We start from the raw sequence: 15,321 nt of genomic DNA on the forward strand, positions 1-15,321 counted from the left end.
AAAGAAATGAAATCCAAGGGTCAATCTAAACAAGAGTATTACATCCACTCCCAAAATTTTCAAAAACATTTTTTTTAGGGTGGAGAATATGCTAGCAATATTGTTCTAAGTAATAGAGTTTTTTTTTTTTTTTTTCCAGACTTGTACCCTTAATTCTTGTATGGTCCATAGCTGAATAGAGGCTCCCCAACGTTTGTGAATGAAGTCCAAATATCACGTCATCCTATTGACAATTTTTACTCCGTCAACAAACATAATCAGAATTACCAAAAAAAACGAAAAACAACATAAACAGAGATAGCCCCTTAGATCAGGGTGCGACAGCCACTCGATTGATCTGCTACCCCAACCGCATGAAGTATAATACTGATCACCCACAACGTGGGCATAGAAACTCCCAAATATAATATTTAATTATTTATCTCTCTAGTCTCTCACAACCAGAACCCAAAAAAAAAAAAAACCCTCTCAGTCTCTCTGTATGCCCAGAGATTTATTTTTGTTACTATTTTAGTGCTTTCTCGTCCACCGAGTCGCACACATGTGGGTCCCACACCGAACCCTTTAAAATCCAGAGCCCTAGCGCGAAATCCGCTGTTGGTCTTTCCTCTCCCTTCCGCTTTCGTCCTTTCCCAATTCACACCATCCATTCAACTCTTTCTAACTCCAACTAGAAAACTAAGCGTTCAGAAGTTTTCTGGTAAGAATCTTGCCTTAAAATCGTCATCTGTTGATGTTTCACTGATGTAATTGATTTCTGATACGAATTCTTGTAAATTTCTGGTTTTCTCTTTGTTTTATTTGATTGTATAGTGGTTTTGTGAGTGTTATTTTCAGTCTTTTAGCCCCATTAGATGTTATTGAAGCGAAAATGAGTTTATTGGGATGATTTCCTGCCTATTTGGTGTTCTTGGGCCCTAAACCCTTCAAGCAGCCCTTCAAGGGAACTGCAAATACCTTGTATTTTGTACTGAACCTTTTTTCTGTGACCAAATCTGATTTTTACGATCTTTCTGACTAGATTAACAACTTAGAAACTTTTGTGCTTGAATTTGGTGCAAACCTGAAAATCTGAAAATCTTTTTGACTTTAGTACAATCTATTTTTCATTTCCCATTGTTCCTTTTTTTTGGGAAATTTTCTGTTTATTTTTCTATCAAGGTGACATTGAAAATTCAATAAGAAGACTGAGATTTGCTGAAATGTTGGACCTCTGCGCAGGAATCTTGTTGCAGGTTAAGATTGATGTGGAAACGGTTTGAAATCAACAAATGCTTATTTTGCTATTGTTTTCTCACTCCACATGGTTCCAGAAATTTCAATATTTTGTTGGTAGAGAAGTAGACTGACTGAGAGACTTCTGTATTCTGGGAATTCGATATTCAATGGAGAAAATTGATCTCAATCTTGTGGATAGCCCACCTAAAACTCCTGCTCCAATGGGCTACGATGAAGCAAACAAAACCTATATTATAGAGAATGAATTGCCAATGACTTTACAAGATTCTTTCCATCATATTGGGACCACACATGGAAATACAAATATGAGATTTGATCAAAGGCCCTTCTTGTATAGGCCACGACCAATTTATCCACTTTCTCTCGGCATGGACAATACATGTCAACCTTATGGTCTCGGTGTCAACGATTGTAATGTCATGAGTGGGGCTGCCCTACTCAATAGTTTAAATAGTCCACAGTTTGACAGAAGCTCCATAGGTGTTGGCAGCAGCACTGCAGCAGAATTGCGAACAAATAGTCAAGTTGGAACAGCATTTGCTACTGGAATTGTGCCCAATGCTCACCACTTCAATCATGTTCATAGGCCACAGCTCTCTAGAAATGTTAGTTTTGAAGGTAATCCACCTTTTTTATACCAGTCACCTGATTGTGGGTACTCAATGGTTGGTGGTAATGGCACGAGTGTGGTTCGATCTGATAAAGCACCAGTTGTACATCATTCACATGACCATGGGGAGTCATTTATTTGTGACAATGTCATGACCAATTGTGCTCAACTTGATAACCTTTATGTTGATGATGGCATAGCCGCAGAGTTTCGGACAAATAGTCAGATTGCAATGGCAAGTTGTGCTAACCTCAACTCCAATGCAAGTCATGGACCACATATCCATAAGAATTTCTTAACCGTTGGAGGTAACAGACCAGTTTTAGATAAAGGGCACAATCATAGGTACTCTGCGACTGGTAACAATTTCATGACTAGGGGAGGTCAATCAGATAACCTTTTCCCAGAGAAGATTGATGGCACTTTCTTAAGTATTAAACCTGGTGGTAGCACTGGATTTCAACCCAATGACCAAGCTGGAGGTATTTCTTTCAATATTGCTAGGAATGTTGCCACCCAGCCAGATATCTTTCGCAGGGCACAGCCTGATGATAAACTTTTGAGTCTGAGCCACAATGGGGGCAATGATTCCTGGTCCGCCAACAACAGCTGTGTTTTCAATGCTGACGCCAATTCAAGCCCATTCAATATCTTCCAAACACCATCAAGTATCATGCAACATAATTTTCCTCCACATTATAGCAGGAACTTAAAACCTGGAGAAAGTGCACATGCAAGATGTACAATCACAGATCCTTATGGAGGATTTCATGGTTATTCTGCCATCACATCTAGACCCACTAGCAGCACCCAAGCTGGGTTGCCTAATGTGGACCATTCCCTGCTGTCTAGGGTAGCACCGATTTCTGGTACTTCAGTGAGGACCAATGGGTTAGGTTTGATGCAACGACATCAAGGATATGGGAATTCTGTAGAGGGCTGCTCAAGTGAATCCACAGATCATCGTCTTGTTGGGGATCAAAGATACATGACTGGGAAATATCAATCAGGTACATAGAGGATACTCCAACTCAATGGCTCCAAGCATATTTTGAAATAATTTATAAATGAATATCAGATGTCATACGTTGTGCCACCTTTTGTATTTATTTAGCTATCTTATGATTGATATTTTTTGCAGAGGACTGTATCTTGACATTCTCTCTAGCAGCTTAGATAATGAAATGGGACTTCCTATCTTAATTTTGACTTTGCTGCCAACTTACAGTTTACTCTGATGGCAGGATGCTGAAGAAAATCCATGCTTTTATACAGTTTTCTCTTTCCACTAATTGCAATTTAAATCTATCTAGATTTCTATTTTTTGGGTTTTTAGAGTATTCATCATGAGTCTTAGATTCTTGGTATGTGTTACTATGGTTGACCTTACCTATTTATTCAATATTGTTTCTCGGAATATGTATTGGAACCTCAATCTAATAATAATGCCGCCGAACTATATTTTTTACTAATATGTGGCTGGGCACACTAACTCTTCAATTTTGTTGGTTTTCAGATATGGTTTATAGTAAGGATGGTAGTATGTTAACTATTTGGTTGTTGATCATTGAACCAATTTCACTGGTTTTCTGGTTCTTAATAGTTCATAAGGATGGCCAAGAAAGCTGAAATGGGATCTTGTTAATCGATATTAACATAAAGGGTAGAGAAAACCTTTATGCCATAAGAATTTAGGTCAAGGACCTGAACCTGTATGCAGAAAGGGTAAACAACAGAACTGACCTTGTAAAAGAGAGGAGAAAGATATGGACTAGGCCTCTCACCAGTCCAACTGACCTTGATTAGAATTTCACAAGTCCAACTTGGCATCACACCAGACTACCTTGGCATCACACCAAGGGCTTCACTGCATCTCACAGCAAAGGAGCTCTGAATCTCACAGTACTAAGAAGCAAAAGCTGTGTTTGATTCTCAAAATATTGGGGTTTGTGTAACCTCTTCTCTTTATTTATAGGACTAAGTAAAAACATAAAAAGGAAACTTTCCCATTTGTGGGCTAAGGATAAGTTCCATTACAAATAAAACTCTTAGAAAGATAAAGTGTCTAGAAACTCTAAGAAAATAAACACCTAATCCCTCATAATTGGGTGTATAGAATTGGCTTACTGCAATAGAAAACCCAAAAATACTCAGCCTGTGGCCCATATATCCCTTTGAGCACTCAAAATTAAGCCTATTGGTCCATTCTTGATCTAGCCTGACCCAACTGATGGTCCTGGTTTTCTGGTGGTTTCTCCCCGGCTTGAAAAAAATATTCACTACGAGTTTTCTAGTGATGCCGAATCAGACAAGCACTATCTTCCTTTAGTCTGAGATAGAAATCAATAACCCTTGATTTATCCCATCAACGTAGTGGTTTTGCTGCCCCTTCATAGATCTAATAACAATTAATGCATTGCTAATCTCGAACTAGTGAAATCCAGTGGGGGATGAGCTTGTGACAGGATCGCAGCTATAGAGGCAGAACCTGAATTGAGAGAAAACGAGATAACTATATTTAAACAACTCAGTTATGCATGAAAATTCTGGTTGAATGGTCTATTTGTCAAGGAGAATCAGTTTAAAACATCTTATGTTGATCTAATGGTCAGATTTGGACATATGGGGTAGTCTCTGCAGAAAACAGTAAATGAGTCAAGAAATAGCAAGTTAAAGTCAAATAGCTGGTTCTCTGGCCAGCTGTGAATATTTCTCAAACCTTCCTTGCTATCCACCATGTTGAAGTTGTAAGTGGCTATCTGCCATCAGCACTTGCCTTAGGTAATTAATGGAGGAAACCTAATTACCTTGCATTGTGGGTTTGTTGCGTCTGGGGAACCTCCTAGCTTGTTTTAAAAGCCATAACCTCTATTGAGCCAGTAGATTCAGGGGTTGTGGTCTGTAGTGCTAACCTGATAGCGTTCTAATTTAATTGTGGAAGGTTTTGTATTTTAATCCCAATCTCAACTTCACTGGGAGCAGTGGCTTTCTTAGCTCTTCTTTGATGACTTTTGAGCTATCCTGGTAGTGAATTCTACTTGCAAGATGCTTCCATGTTAGCTTTATTGCGGAGTTTACACACACACGCACACACACGTATATATATATATATTTATTTATTTATTTTTTATTTTAGTTTGACCATCCATGAAATGGTATGGTTTCTCTCCTTCATGATGAGTTACATCAGCATATGTATCTCCAAGAAATGTTCGTCCTGTAGATTGTGAGGGTTTTATCTCTGTAGACACTCAAAATTTCCTGAAGCCTGGAACTCTTTGTTACATTAGACTGACGCGAGACAAATGGATGGAACTCTTGCATCTTTGCAGATGTTAGGGTTTTTGATCTTCAGAAGTTCATTTGTCATAATGCTATAGATGTGTGGAGGGGTTAAAAGATGATGTTGTGGCTAAACAGGGACGGATGAAAATAGGTTTTGGGATGGTTGTTGGTACAGAAAGCTAGTACAAAACTATGTACTTGAAGGGATGTAAAAATGTGGGGAAGTGAGAGAAATAATAATGCAGATACTTGGCTGGACTGGGTTAACCCGGTGGGGTTCCTAGACTACAAGGAACCGATTGCAAATGGGGTTGTTGTCCAATAAGATATTTAGGGAGGTTATTATGTGTATTCTTTAATTTTAGGTAGGATATGTAGTAAGAGTTCAGCTAATTAATGGAGTTGTTTTTGGTTAGGAATCTTAGTAGAGTTGTTTACTTATTGGAGTCTGTTTCTTCTCCTACTTATATGCATGTAACAACCGATTAGAGAGATGGAATGAATATTGAGTTTTGTTTAGTTGTAGCCTGCATGGTCTCTGAGACAGCTGGTTGGCTGTGCTGCTCTTCCTCCTTTTTCTCCCACTTCCTTTGGTATGAATCGTCCCTCCTAGTTCCCATCTTCCCCCTGTTCTCCTTCCTTCCTTCTATTTCTTGTTTTTGTTATCGTTAGCGCCATCCTCATAGAGGGGATCGAACTTCATGTATACAATCCCATTCACCCTGAGATTTTGGGTGTGAATCCCTCCAACCTAGGCAACTTAAATTCCAGAACCTCAGCTCCTACAAGCTTTTGTGTTAAGAGAAATACACTTGAAATCATATCTGTGTCCTAAGATTCCCTCAGTTCTGGGACTATCATGGTTTGAACTAAGGGAATGGAGGATTGTGAACTCAGTATATAGTTTCATATGTTTTGGATACATTATTAGAGTGTTCGATTGAAATTTTCAATTCCGACTTCTGTGCGCACTATTTTAAGGTCGTGAGGTTGACGAAGAGGAGTTCTTATTACAGATGAGGCCAGAATTTTTTTTTTTTTGGATGAATAAATAATTCATTACCAAGGAGAAGAGGATATACAAAGGGGGGAAAGAGGGGGGAGGGAAGGCTTAAGCCAACAAGGAGAAGCCATCCCAAAGGGGATCTACAAAAGCACTAGCATTAGGAACATACATCAAAACCAGCAGGGGGGGGGGAAGAGCCCGCACCATCATGGTGAGATCATGACAGTGAAGGAACATACAACAAAGCCAACAAAGGGGTGGCGGAGGGGAAGCCAACACCGTCAAGTAGGTTGTTTGAGAACAACCTGAAGGTTCCAGGAAGTAGTGATGTGGAAATTTTTTGGGGAGTTAGGGACAGGGCGAGAATGAAGGCCATGAAGGGCATGAGCTTTGGAAGTAACATCAAAGTAGATAGCTTTCCAAATCTTATCTAGAGATTGAGATTTGGGGGTCCATCTATGGATGTTACGTTCCATCCAAAAATGATTAACAGTTGCACAAAAAGCCAGTTTTCCAACAATATCACAAATGCAAGGGCCTGAGAAGGTCATGTCTATCCAAATCCATTCCCTGTCAAAAGGGAGAATAGTTCTTCTAGTTGGCCAACATTTGGGAAGGACATTTTTCTAGACAAGGGAGGAAAAGGGGCAAGAGAAGAAGAGATGGGGGATATTCTCTACACCCAAGGGGCATAGGCAGCATGAAGGATTGGTAGGGATATGATGGTGAATGAGGAAGGATTGGGGTGGGAAGACAGTTGGACATGCATCACCATAGAGTGAAGCTATGGCGGGGGATATGACCTCTAAACCAGACCAACTTATGCCAAGGAACAATCGGGGAGGGGTTACGAACGTGGGACCAAGCAGAGGCAGAGGAGAAGACCCCATTGGAGCAGGGGAGCCAATTACATTTATCTTCCCTTCCTCTATGACCGGGGGGAGAGGGGGGAAGGAGGACCAAAGATCTAAAAGCGGAGGGAGAAAGGAGGGAGGGGACCAACCAATGGAGAAAGGATAGAGGAGACTAATGCATTAGCAGGGAGACCGGAAGAGTAGATAACTCTAGGGGTTAAAAGATGAGATAATATGCTCGAAGGGTGCCAGGGGTCCTTCTAAAGGGAGGCAGATTGACCGTTTCCTATAAAGTAAGAAATGGCAGTGAGGGCAATGAGTCTATGCTCGAGAATCTTCCTCCAGATCCAAGATGGATTTGAGATGGAAGGGGCCGTCCAAAGAGAGTTATGCTTGAGTATATCAGAGATAATCTAATCTACCCAAATGCTTTTATGTTTGGACACAATTTTTCGGATAAGCTTAAAGACACCCACCAAATTGTCATCCTTGATTCTCCTAATCCCTAATCCTCCTTTAGATTTAGGGAGGTAGACCTTCTTTCAGCTGAGAGGCCTAAGGAATTTGGAGGAATCAGAGCCCTTCCAAAGGAAAGAGCATAGGAGACCCTCAAAAGCCTTGATTACCGAAGCTGGGAGGACAAAGGTACCAGACCAATACAAGTACATGGACTGGAGGATCGACTTAAGCAAGGTAAGATGGCCGACAAAAGATAGGAGTTTTCCTTTCTAAAGCTGAAGCTTTTTCCTAAGGTGGTCAAGTAAGGGGGTGCAATGGTGGGAAGAAAGCCTGGAGGAGATGAGAGGGAGACCCAAATATTTAACAGGTAAGGAACCTAGCAGGATTCCAGAGATACCACAAAGGTTTATCTTGGTCTCAAGGGAGACACCAGAGAGGAAGATGTTGGACTTGAGGAGGTTGATTTTGAGACCCGATAGAGTTTCAAAGGAGTGAAGGGTGGACATGATGGTGATGATGGATAGGGGATCAGCCTTGGAGATGATCATAATATCATCAGCAAAAGCCAAGTGGGTGAGGAGAAGAGTTTTGCATTTAGGAATGGGAGATATGAGATGGAAATCAGTGACAGATTGGATAGAGCGGGAAAGGACTTCTAAGGAAAGGGAGAGGAGAAGAGGGGAAAAGGGGCACCCTTGGCGGATACCACGCCCAGAGGGGGAGTAACCAGCCGGGCTACCATTCACTAAGACAGAACCACGGGGAGGAGATGCAAGTGCGAATCTAGTGGAGAAAAGAGGCCAGAAAGGCCATTTGGAACAGAACATTGGAAACAAAGTCACAATTGATCGTGTCAAACGCTTTATGAATGTCGATCTTGAGGAAGGTAGCTTGAGTGTGAGACTTGCGGTTAAAGCCGCGAACAATCTCGTGACAGAGGATAATGTTGTCCACAATGCTTCTTCCCGCAATAAAGGCAGATTGGTTGGGACTGACGAGAGAATCAATGACTTTCTAAAACCTGTTTGCTAGGATTTTGGCAATGAATTTGTAGAGAAGATTGCAAAGAGAAATGGGTCTGAAGTCTTTCATTGTAACCGTACCTTCCTTTTTAGGGATGAGGCAGAGGAAGGTGTGATTGATCCCACCAAGTTGGTTTGGATTGTAAAAGAAACTATGCACTGCCAGAATGAGGTCATTACAGATGATATTCTAGCAGGCGGAGAAGAAGCCCATATTGAAGCCATCAGGTCTCAGGGCTTTATTGGTCTTATGGGAGAGGATGGCCGAGAGGATTTCTTCCTCACTAGGGATGAATTGGAGGAAGGGGAAGAGCTCATCAGGGACAAACTTGTTGAGGAGATTAAGGGGGATGGGGGGGGGGAGGGGTGGGAGTAGGGTTGAAGAGCCTCTGGAAATGGGAGACAACTTCAGCCTTAATGAGATCAGTGAGTAGAGATCCATCCCAGATGAGGAGATAAGCTTGGGAATGGTGTTAACATTATTCCTGGCTTTGAGAGAACGATGGAAGTAAGCCGAATTAGAGTCTCTCAAATCAAGCCATTTAATGCGGGCTTTCTAGCGAAGAAAACTTTCTTTTTGATCCAGAAGCAAGAAAAGATCGGCGGCAACAATTTTTTCTTCCTCAGCCAGGACAAGGTTGAGAAGATCAAGTTGGAGTCTGGATTGAATGGAGTGAAGCTTGTCCCTACCCTCAGAGACCCTAGAGGATATGTTCCCAAAGGTGGAGGAATTCCAAAGCTTAAGAGTGGCTTTGACATTCTTAAGCTTTTTGGCGAAAGCAAGGAGGGGGGACAGGGAGCGAGGGGTGGGGATGTTCCAAGCATTATGGAATAAAGATTGGAAATTGGGATGGGAAATCCACATGTCAAAGAACTTGAAAGGCTGACTGAAGGAATGGAAGGGGAGGACATGGATTGAAATGGGACTATGGTCCGAAATCCTAGAAAGACCAAAATTTGCATGAGAAGAAGGGTAAGAATCGAGCTAGGCTTCATTAACTAGGGCACTCTCGAGCTTACAAGCCACATGGTGATTTCCAGGTCTTCTGTTATGCCAAGTAAGCTTAACTCTTGACCATCTGAGGTCAGTGAGATTCAGGTCATCAATGCATTCATTGAAGGTGTCAACAACCTAATGATTAAGGGGGGTCGCCCTATATTTTTCATAGCTGAAACGGATTACATTGAAATCCCAAAAAATTCCCTAAGGTCTGGATTCTGAAAGGGGGGCTAAGGAGAGCAGGTCAGACCATAGGGGGAGCCTAAGGGAAGCCCTATTATGAGCATAGACTACTGAGAGCAAGCATATGAAGGGACCAAAGTGGTGGGAGATAGAGATATACATGACTTGGGTAGAGGAGGAGAGACAGGAGATGGTCAGGAAGGAGGGGTCCCACAGGATCCATATCCTACCATTAGGGCTGTGGACGTAGTTGGACTCAAAGGACCAGTGGGGGGCAATCGACGAGGCAATACGGGAGGCATTGGGCTTCAGGACGTGAGTTTCCAGAAAGCAACAAAGATTGGACTGAGAAGAGCGAATGTGGGATTTGATATCAGCTTGTTTTGCCTAGGAATTGAGACCTCGGACATTCCATATTGTCCAAGGGATCATTAGGAACCAATGGGGGAGGGCATCAGATGCTTGGTAGAGCTAGGGGGGTCTTGGGAATGGGGGGACCAGAGGTAGAGGGAGGCCGACGACTGTAGCCAATGACAGGGGAGGCTGTGAAGGCAGTGTGTATGGTTGAGGACTTGGTGGTAGAGGAAGGTTTTTTGCATTGTTTCCTGTGGATGGAGGGGGGGCAGAATTGATGTTGCTGACCAGGGTGATAGGTGGGTTGGGAACAACAGGGACCTCATCCAAAGAGCCAGCTAGAGGGGCTAGCCTAGAATAATAAGCAATCAGGGATCCAAAACAGCACGGATTTTCTTCAGTGGTCATAGGGCGACTAGTAGCTGCATCCTTGCATTGGTCAGAGAGTCCTTTAGAGGCTTGCCATGGAGGACGACATGCATCAATTTCATTACAGAGAGCGTGGGGACCTTCTGGAATGGATTTTGTAGCAGTGAGGCATTCCAAATTGTCGCAGGGAGTACCAAGGCCTTCCAAGGCCAGCCAGCTTGGATGTAGAGAGGTCTTCGTTGCTGATGTAGGAATTTGATGGACCTTCCACGGTTTGGAGGGGAGGCGAGAGGTCTTCCATGTTGGAGCAGAGGCCTTCCAAGGCCAGTGGGGGAACATAGTGAGTGGATGCAATCAAGGCATCCAGAGGATGAGTGCTAACTGTCTTGCACAGAGGAGCCTCGACGGAGGTGACCGGTGACAAGGGGTGGTAAGAGGGGAGGCGGCGACTGGGCTGGCACAAGACGACAAGGTCGTTGGCGGAAATCAACAGGGGTAGTGTAGGGAGGGCCAATGTTGGGTGAAGAAGAAGAGAGACGGGTTAGGAAGAGAAGAGTTGGGCGGGTCGGGTTGAGGATTGGGTAGATTAGGCTGGGTGAAAGCGTGGGTCGAGTTATAAAGGTTACCCAGGTAGATAGGGTGGTCGGGTGGGTATTTAGAAAACTTGTTTAGAAGTTGGACCAGAAGGAACTGGTTCAGTGGGATAAAAGATGGCTCAAGACTGGTTTGGTTCAATTGCGAGGGATAAGACTGGCTGGGAGGAGTGAAAAGTGGATTAGGGCTTGAAGGAGAAAGTCTCGCAGGAGGGGCTGCAATGACAGGTAGAGGAAGTAGAGGGGGGAGAGAGGATATGGGGATAAGGGATGAGTAATCCATTGGCTTCGGCTGTCCTGCTTGGCATTCAAGGAGAAACAGATTTAGGGAGAACTTGGAATGTATCAAAGGCGATTTGTTCTGGTAGAGAACAAACTGGTGCAACGTATGGATCTGACAAGTCTAGGATCGAGAAAGTGTTTGGACCATTGGGCAAAGATGAAGACGGCGGACCAGAGGTTCGAGGGTTCGAATCCTTCGTCGGAAGCGGGAGTTGATATCTGAACTTGTTTATTCCTTTTTTTCCTGTTCCGTTTGGTCAAGTGATCTTTGAATGTGTCTTCCTGGGAGAGCTCACTAGAGGGATTCTGGCTAACGATGGCCGTTTGTCCACATGGAGGAGCTTGAGCAACGTTAACCTTCATTTTATCACAGAGGGAAGTCCGATGGCCAAAACATTTACAAAGCGAACATGCTAGGGGGACTCAATCATACTTAACTTCTTGGTCAAACGAGTATCCCTCTCCATCCATGATTGTGATCAAGGAAGGAAGGGCGCTGTCAGCTTGAACTTCAATGCAAATTCTTGTTTAAGACAGTCAGTCCATTGATTTATTTCTTTTATCAGAGTAAAGAGACTTGCCGATGAGAGAGCCGACGATATTGAGTCCCTTAACGCACCAGAAATGTAGAGGGAGATTAGGGAATGTAACCCATAGAGGGATGGAGGAAGGTTCTGTTTTATTGAAAGTTGTATGCTCATCCCAATGACTTAGAAAAATTGGCTTCTTCCCAACATACCAGGGCCCTCCATTAATGGCGGTTGCTTTATCGGATTCGGCATCAAAGTTGAAGATGAAGGTACCATTGTCAAGACTCAAGCATGAATGTGGTCATGGAGCAAATAGGCTTCCATTGATTCATAAGGGAGGCTTTGAAAATAGAGAATGGTGGTAAGCTGCCCAGAAAGGATCCAACACACAGTTCTTCCATTTCAGAATCTCGGAGTCTAGAAGGCAAGGCGGACAGAGGCCAACGAGGGAGGAGTTGTGGATAGCCAGTGGATGGAAGTAGAGGGTATGTCTAGCAGAGGGAGGAATGGAGGAGAAGGCTAAGGGGGGAGAGGGGGTAGTGACAACAGACTCCAGGATCGCTGGCCAGAGGACGAAGGATCAAGAGGGAGGGGGGAGGAGGGGGATGGAGTAAGGATGGGGCAAGGCCGAAGAGAGTTGGGGGGAGGCTAGGGGTTATCGTCAAGGCAGTGGAAGGGGCTGGCAGCAGGGGCTGCTAGAGAAGATGAGGGCATTAGGTGGTCACGGCATAGGATGGAGGGTGAGGTGGTCACGACATGAAGTACTCTCTTCACTTCCAGCAACTGAAGACACCGAGGCTAGAACTTTGATAGTTATTAAAAGGCCCTCCTTGCATGAAAATTGATTTCATTTATTTCCACCCTTATTTGCAAATTCCAGAAGACCCCTTATTTCTCAAATTTATCTACAACTTGATCCTTCAATTGTGGACCGTACTCTTAAGGTGTTTTATTGTTTTCAAAATTTTGAAATTACCATTTTGCTTCTTATATTCGGATTTATTCATTCATGGTAGGCCCATAGCAACCCAAAACTTGGGTTTTGGAACCGGGGTGCATCAATTAGTATCAGAGCTGAACCTGGCTATAGATACCTACATTTTCAAGACCAGACACCAAAGTTCGTTTTACCAACATAAAACTGTTATTTTTACTTAATTCTCAATTTTCAGTATTGTGATGGCACTTATTGTGAGATATTTGAATCTTCCAAACGTGTCATTAAAGTTAGTTGGCAATGGTTGGAAGAGCGAAAAGGTGTAGTTGATCTTGATAAAAATTTGTTCATCTAAAGCCTCCTTAACTATGACAGATTTATGTTTTGAAAGCATTGGTTTTAGTTTGCTTGATGCAAAAGGAGGCGGTATCTACTGTGCAACCATAGGAGACACAAGAGAGGCTACTCTGATGTGGGACAAAAAAATAACGGTAAAGGGGGATGGGATGATTAACATGGGCAAAGCAACAAAAGAATTTATTGCAGTGATAGATGTTCTACATAAGGGGCGTGCTTAGTCCAATGGTAAGGTACAAATGTTGCGACCTTGGTCAAGCGGTTGAAACAGCCTCTCGACATTCGCGGGGTAAGGCTACACAGTTCTTGCCCCCCGGACCTCGCACATGCGGGGGCCTCGTGCACTGGGTACGCTCTTTTTTATTTTTTAAGATGTTCTACATATTGAGTTTGTTATTCCCCATATATTTCAAGATGAGGATATGTGATCAACTTTTCATCTTCCAAACTTGATTTGTGATACTGGTGCAGGTATGAGACATTCTCTCGAGCATTTTTATTTCTACCCTTCTACAAAACTTGAGGGTGAGTTTTTTTTCATCATTGGGAGAAATGATGCAGATACTTGGCTGGACTGGTTAATCTGTTGGGATTCTTAAACTACAAGGAACCGAGACCAAACTAGGTTGTTGGTTCAATAAGATAATTAGGGAGCTTTATTTTGTTTGGGTAGGATATGTAGGAAGGGAGAGAGAGAGAGAGAGAGACATTTTGGTGTTTTTTTGGTTGGGAATATTAGTAGAGTTGTTTCCTTATTGGAGTCTTTTTCTTTTCATATTTATATGCATGCAATAACCAATTTGAGAGATGGAGTGAATATTGAGTTTTGTTTGGTGTAAGCTTGTGTGGCCTGTTGGTTGTAGTACTTTTCCTCCCTGTGCCCCTACTTCCGCTAGTATAAATCTTCCCTCCTTGTTTTGTTCTTCCCCTGTACCCCTTCCTTTCTTCTATTTTTGTTTTTATCTTCATTACCTTGTCCTGGGCGATATTTTATGTCCTCATAGAGGGGATCAAACTCCATCTCTACAATCCTGTTCACCGTGAGATTTTGGGTCTGGAATCCTTCACCCTAGGCAACTTAAATTCCAAAACATCACCGCTTGCAAGCTTCTTGTCAAAGCATGATTCCCTTGAAATCATATATGTTTTACAGCTACTGCCTCTTCTAGGTTCAGCATGTTGTTGACCTAAGATTCCCTCAGTTTTGGGACTATCATGGGTTGGAACTAAAGGAATAGAGGATTGTGAACTCAGCCATATGGTTTCAAGTGTTTTGGGACATAATAGGAGAGAGTTCGATTGAGTTTTTCAAAATTTCTGACTTTTGTGTGCACCATTTGAAGGTTGTGACTTGTGAGGTTGAAGAACATGAGTTGAGTTCTTATTATGACGAGGCCAAAACTTTGCGGGGAAGTGTTTTCTGTGAGGGAGTGTGGTTCCGGTATGTGCGCGAAGGCCAGTGGAAGCACACGAGGAAGCATCCACAGAGGTGTCATTTTCCTTTTTATAGGGGGTGGGTCGGTCATTTTGCGTCCTCATGTTTCTAGGCGCAGAGGCCACACTCTGCCATATAAAACTTTTTTCCATATTAAAAGGCCCTCCCGTATTGAATTTGGTTTAATTTATTTCCACCCTTATTTACAAATTCTAGAATACCCCTTCTTTCGCAAAAATATCTACAACTTGATCCTTCAATTGTGGACCGTACTCATGGAATTATGTTTTTATGAAATTACAAAATTTCCATTCTTCTCCTTGTATATGGATTTATTCATTTGGGGAAAACAATAGTGACCAAAAACTTGGGGTTTGGAACCCGGGTTGCATTGACTAAAAGATTGTTTGTTTGTTAGTTTGACGGTCTATAAGGCTAGTTATATATAGTGGTTTTGGGGTAGGTTGTAGGACTTAACAATCGACTAAATAGAAGGAGAATTTTCGTCATCAATTTATTTGCTGCTTGAGTGAGGAAAGCTTAGAATTCAAGTTGAGAAAAACTAGGTTTCCAGTAGGGATACAAAAGAGCCTGATGTATGGTAAGTTTGAGGGTCATACACTTTACTAATGTGATAATTCCTTAGTGGTCTAGATAATATAAGATCGAATCACTTTTGGGCAATAATGTAAGATTGGTTCGAAGTGATCCAATCCCAGGTAGGATTTTTAGTAAATTCAATAAAATAAGATAGTATGACAGATAGTATGAACAAAACAGAAATAAGAGAATGAAGTGAAGAATGG

At 42.5% G+C, this 15,321-nt stretch overlaps 1 protein-coding gene across 2 annotated transcripts in view; it reads left to right on the forward strand.

The window, feature by feature from the left end:
* The first annotated feature begins 468 nt into the window (after window positions 1-468).
* Window positions 469-15,321, forward strand: part of LOC122082495 — a 29,449-nt gene continuing 14,596 nt past the window's right edge. Inside the window, exons 1-2 of one of the 2 annotated variants that reach the window (XM_042650103.1) lie at window positions 469-700; window positions 1,222-2,859. In XM_042650103.1, the coding sequence (XP_042506037.1) occupies window positions 1,386-2,859 (1,474 nt within the window). In that variant the 5' untranslated portion in view covers window positions 469-700; window positions 1,222-1,385. The remainder of the gene's footprint in view (window positions 701-1,221; window positions 2,860-15,321) is intronic. The other variant, XM_042650102.1, reaches the window with a different exon arrangement.

This window comes from Macadamia integrifolia, chromosome 6 (assembly GCF_013358625.1).
Source record: "Macadamia integrifolia cultivar HAES 741 chromosome 6, SCU_Mint_v3, whole genome shotgun sequence".
In the NCBI taxonomy this organism is placed as follows: domain Eukaryota; kingdom Viridiplantae; phylum Streptophyta; class Magnoliopsida; order Proteales; family Proteaceae; genus Macadamia; species Macadamia integrifolia.